General features: G+C 40.8%; 1 protein-coding gene across 1 annotated transcript; it reads left to right on the forward strand.

Moving 5' to 3' along the window:
- Positions 1-917: 917 nt before the first annotated feature.
- On the forward strand, positions 918-3911 carry LOC119330630 (endo-1,3;1,4-beta-D-glucanase-like). Its single transcript, XM_037603751.1, has 7 exons — positions 918-1233; positions 1374-1395; positions 2180-2303; positions 2528-2618; positions 2726-2815; positions 2899-3002; positions 3604-3911. Exons 1-7 carry the CDS (start codon positions 1011-1013, stop codon positions 3742-3744), a joined length of 795 nt encoding a protein of 264 aa, XP_037459648.1. The 5' UTR covers positions 918-1010; the 3' UTR covers positions 3745-3911.
- Positions 3912-5309: the final 1398 nt, after the last annotated feature.

Consider the following 5309-nt stretch of genomic DNA (forward strand, 5'->3'; position numbering starts at 1 on the left):
CGTTGATAGGAGTCCACAATTTGAGTGACAACCAAGTCTGGACAACCTTTAGATTCCACGTTGATAGGAGTCCACAATTTGAGTGACAACCAAGTCTGGAGAACCTTTAGATTCCCATGTTCAGGCGGAGTCCTCAGCCAATTATGTCGCCCAGCCTACTCGCCTTCCTAGCGGGCATGACTTGTTTTGTTGAGCCTTCGCCGTCATGACTCAATTAAGCTAGATGATGCCCCACGTATTGCTGCGGGAACCTTGGTAAAAGAAATGTGTAAATAGTCGCTGCAAGATCATCCAAAATGTATGGGAAACACATTAAGCTTAAAAACAATATAAATATGAAGCATATAAATATAAAAATAAAAATAAGGTTAAAAGAATGTGGTGTCTAACAAAATGGGGAGAGTAAACTACATAGGTGTCCTGCAACCCCACAACACATTTACAATACAAAATTTAATGTAAAAAATAATCTATGACTAACATGCATGAATCGATGACGTGGCGTTGCATACATGGAGTAATGCAAAAAATGTAATTTATGATCTGCATAAATGACATGTTTATATGGCATGGTTGCACGGCTTGCTCCACTGCTTATAATCGTCGCTAGGTGGTTTGCGGATCCGAATGTAATTTTTATCATTTCTGATATTCGTTGTATTGTCATGATTAAAAAAGTATAAATCAGAAATTCTCTCCAAAAAATAGTGGATTGTAACAAATCAGTACTAATAGAAGATGCGAGAACAGAACGATGGTGACCCTTCGCCGTCCTCGGCTGTCGCTTATGAGCCGTGGGGTCAAACAGAAAGGAGGAAGATGATGCGCTCAAGCAGAGAACAGTACACGCACCAAAAGATAAGAAACGACTAGGAAAGAAAGGAAGCAACGTGGCAACTTCCACGCCACTTCCCTGCAAGGAAAACCTCCATGCCACCTACCGCTAGCTGCAAATCAGTGAAGTCCAGTAGTCCACCTACCGCACAACAAACTGAGTGTGCTAGAGAGCCATGGCTATGGAGGTTCTGTACCCGTTCTTCCTCTGCCTCGCCGTGCTCACCGGCAGAGCAGTCTCCGCCCCACCACACTCGCAGTGCCACGACAACCCGCCGGACATGACGGCCGCCAGGGTCGAGGCGGGAAAAGTCGTCCATGACTTTGCTGGCTACACGGCTTACGTTACCGGCGCCATCCACTCCGACCGGGCCGTTGTCCTGGCCTCCGACGTCTACGGTTAGTTCTTTTGTTTAAATTGTACATGGGACATGTTGGTTCACTGTATATTGTGCAATTTTTTTTGCATATCTGGCTTGTTTTCCTTTTGTGTGAAGAAGAACTGCATGAACATGGCTATTCCATTTTCATTTCTTCAGGATTCGAAGCGCCGTTGCTGAGGTTCGACAATCCATTGCCGATCATTTTAAGTATTTCTGTTCCATCAAAAAGACCTAAATATTATGCGTTAAGTTTCGTGTTTATGCATGGTTTAGTTTCAAATAAAAGAAAAGTAAATTTATGCCTACATAATTCAACGCAAAAATGGATGTCCTGGATGTATAGTGTACATGTCGTGGGGTTCAGCAACAACTTTCCCTTTCTTCCTCTTATATATAAAAGCAAAGCAAGATACTTCCTTCGGATGTGATATAAGTCAGGCACGGGTTTTATGTGTTTGATTTCATTACCGAAAAATGGATTGTATGGCTTCGAAGGTATTTTCTAGATTTGTCATCAACAAAAGTTTCTAAATATGTATTTTTTGTATTATGTATATGTTTTCCAGTTAAATTGACTACCTAAATTCCTGTGTCAGACTAATATTATCGTCCTCCGAAGGAAGTAGTAGCACTGCTGTTTAAGTTAAATGGTATGTACAAAGTTACATGAGCATGCATAGAGTGTCGTGCCGGTCAATAACTTCTTTATCCCAATATCTATACATCTATAAGTAGAAATCGTGTAAAGCGTTGCTATACACAGGACAAATTTACGGCCGACGCTTGCAGGATCATACATGGAGGCCAGCAGCGGGCCTATAGGGAGGAGGTTATTCGTTTTTTTGGCTGATGCTAGTGCTGTTGGGCACCAACTATTTTTGGCGGATCGTGCTCAAAGTGACGTATATGAATCAATTTCAAATCATGTATGGTTGTGATTAATGTTTAACATGACAAGGAAGGAAGATAGCAGACAAAATTGGTGAAGCTGGATACTATGTCGTGGTCCCTGATTTCTTTAATGGGCAACCTTTAACGGGGGCACCAGGTGAAAACCTCACACAATGGCTCAGTGAGCACTCTCCGGTAATATATTCCAATAATAACATTCCCTTGACTTTTATTAAACATTTACATTACTTTTCTCGACTATTAGTCTAATACACCTTGTAGTATACTATCATCAAAGTGGTAAGTTCCAAAAGAAACCGGTATATTTTGTTGAAGTTCTGTAGTGGTTCGGGCGGAAATAGATTTACTGTCAAGATAATTTTGCAAGTGTTATCTTATTTACTTGGTTTATCTAACAGGTAAAAGCTGCTCAAGATGCTAAACCAATATTTGCAACCTTGAGAAAAGAGCGAAAATTTAGTCTTGGAGTTGGAGGATACTGTTGGGGTGGTCAGTGAAATCAGTATACATTATTGAAAGAAATCATAATATAGTCAACTTTAATCCTTTCATCCTAGACTTAATCCGATAATCCTTTTGTTATGTTGCACTAACAGGAAAGTTCGCAGTGGAGGTAGCGAAAATGAATGAGGTGAAGGCAGTTGTCATCTCCCATCCTTACTCAGTCATTGTCGGTGATATGAGAGGTGCACTTTTATTTTTACTTATGAGGTTGTTAGTTTTAGTGTGACTCCCTTATATTCATATTTGAAGTTTCTCTGGAACTCAGAGATCAAGTGTCCCATTGAAATCCTTGGAGGCGAATATGACCAAGCTACACCACAAAAGTTCATATATCAGTTTATGAATGCCCTTCGCAAAAGAAGTGACAAGGTGAGTTAATTTTGATTTTGTTGACTCTTGATGCCATTAACATAGTTATGCTCGCATTGTTATTCCAAAGTTTGAAATATAGTTTTTTGAAGGACAAGATCCATTTTTTGAATATCGTAGTGTGTATAATTGCTACGCATCTCACATGTTAACGTTACCAAAATGAAGAAATATAAAGATTTTTATTGAATAAGGCCTCATATTTCCTGACAAGGTTGTAGGTGGATTATCTTGAAGTGCGCAATTACACTCTATTTCTTCTGATGTCAAATTTACTATTTTATGAAGTATTTTTAATAAAATTATCACATTCTGCAATATTTTTTTATAAAAAAACATTGTTACTTTGTATCGTGAGAAAGTTTAAGGCGGTAACATTTCTTCAACAAGTAAATGAGAACGGAGGTACAATCGTGGATGTGTAATTCTGCACTTTGTTTACTGGATTTGGTAGGTTAATAAAAAAAGGTAGGCTTGTGAAAATGGTGTTAGACCGACCAAAGATTTCAATACACCATCTCATAAGTGAATTGACATGACTAGTCAGAAGGTCTTTTAACCCAAGTGCTACGTGGCCTCATGTCATATTGCTTTGTTGTAGATACCTTACTTCGGGAAGATCTTTCCAGGAGTTTGCCATGGCTTTGCTTGTAGATACAATGTCACCAACCCATTCGAAGTCGAAACCGGTGAACAAGCTCTTGCCCTAATGGTTGGATGGTTCGAGAAACATCTGAAATGACAAATGCTAATCATAAAGGTCAGATTGATCTGACCTATTTAGTTTCTATATCCATGTAAAAGTTTCCAACACAATATTTATGTAATTGCATATTCATAAACGTAATGTACATGAAGACGTGGATATTGGAAGTACAACACCTGTGATGAATGATGACTTTTGGGAAAGTCAGCATCCAAATTATCCACTCTTCACCCCGCTACAACAAATTCCTCAGTCCCCTGCACCAACAGTTCAAATGGGCTCTGAAGAAACTCATCCCACCTCGTCTTTGCGTGAAGACATTCCAGCCACTAGTGCTGAAGAAACTGCTGCTGCTGATCATGTGACAACACAGACTGCACCTGAAGAGGAACCAGAAATTCCTCAGACTGATGAACCTGAGATCGCGATTCCTGAGGTCGTGATGCAACTCACTAACACTCCTCTGCCAAAGCCAAAGGATCCGTTCTCAAGGAAGCAAAAATTCAAGGCTGAAGACTTCTTTGGCGAGCATGTATTCTTCACAGATTACAACCCCTATGACTCTGCTCGCATAAGGAAGAGACGTTTTTGGACTGCTAGTCAAGCAAATTTCTATTCCATAGTGCTGTTTAACAAAGACAAAGTCTTCGATCATGCACATATTCCTCACGTGGACATGGAGTCTCTGCCGTGCTTCGAGCCAGTCCTCAGTGTTCTTCACGATGCTGGGCTGCTAAACTTCTGCACTGACATCTGTGATTGGAATGAAGAACTCATTCTTTAGTTCTATGCAACGCTGCAGATCACAGGAGATTCTAAAGATGTGAACTCATGGGTACTGGACTGGATGAAAGAAAATACTCATTACAAGGCACCAGCTTCTGAATTGCTTCGTGCCCTACCACTCAGTCCTCCCCTTGAAGGTGCATGTTGTGTCTATAGTGAACATGAGCTTACAAATCACTACATGCAAGTTTTGATGAAGCCTTGAAGCCAGGGCAGGCCCCTCGAACCAATTTCCTCGTCAAGGAATTATTGTATGTGCCTCGGACTGTCTATCGCATTCTGTCGAAGACAATGAGTCCTATCAAAGGCCACGACTCAAATGATGAAGAAGTCGTTGGCATCATGAAGAATCTTATTTTCAACATCATTCATGGTGTTCCCGTCAACTTTCATGATTTCTTCATGAGGACTCTGGCCAATATAACTATGTCACCATTTGAGCTGAAGTCTTATGCGCCGTGGATTATGAGATTCATCAGGACAAGGTCTTCACTCAACTACAAAGCTGACACTCTGAACCACTGCAGCTACTTGCCTCCAATTAAAGTCCTCAAACGGACATTTTCCTCAGCTGATGACAAAGGCAAGGCAGCTGCTGTGATAGATGAAGGCATTCGTCTATTGGATGGTCAATTTCGCAAGGATGTATCCTATTCCACCAATGATGACTCTGCCACTCATGACTCTGCCGCCAACAACACCAAGCAAAATCCTCAAGCCACAACACCCAGGGTGATGACTGATCGTGAGTTACTCCTCAGTCTTCATCAGAAGGTTGATCGCAATCATAAATGGGTCAAGCGTCAGTTTAGTTC

This window comes from Triticum dicoccoides, chromosome 7A (genome assembly GCF_002162155.2).
Source record: "Triticum dicoccoides isolate Atlit2015 ecotype Zavitan chromosome 7A, WEW_v2.0, whole genome shotgun sequence".
Lineage (NCBI taxonomy): Eukaryota > Viridiplantae > Streptophyta > Magnoliopsida > Poales > Poaceae > Triticum > Triticum dicoccoides.

Excerpts from the sequence above, each read along its gene's own strand:
- LOC119330630 (XM_037603751.1), top strand. The coding sequence starts at position 1,011 with ATGGCTATGGAGGTTCTGTACCCGTTCTTCCTCTGCCTCGCCGTGCTC. Across the intron at positions 1,396-2,179 it reads TTCGAAGCGCCGTTGCTGAG|GAAGATAGCAGACAAAATTG; the intron begins GTTCGACAATCC and ends ATGACAAGGAAG. Across the intron at positions 3,003-3,603 it reads TTCGCAAAAGAAGTGACAAG|ATACCTTACTTCGGGAAGAT; the intron begins GTGAGTTAATTT and ends GCTTTGTTGTAG.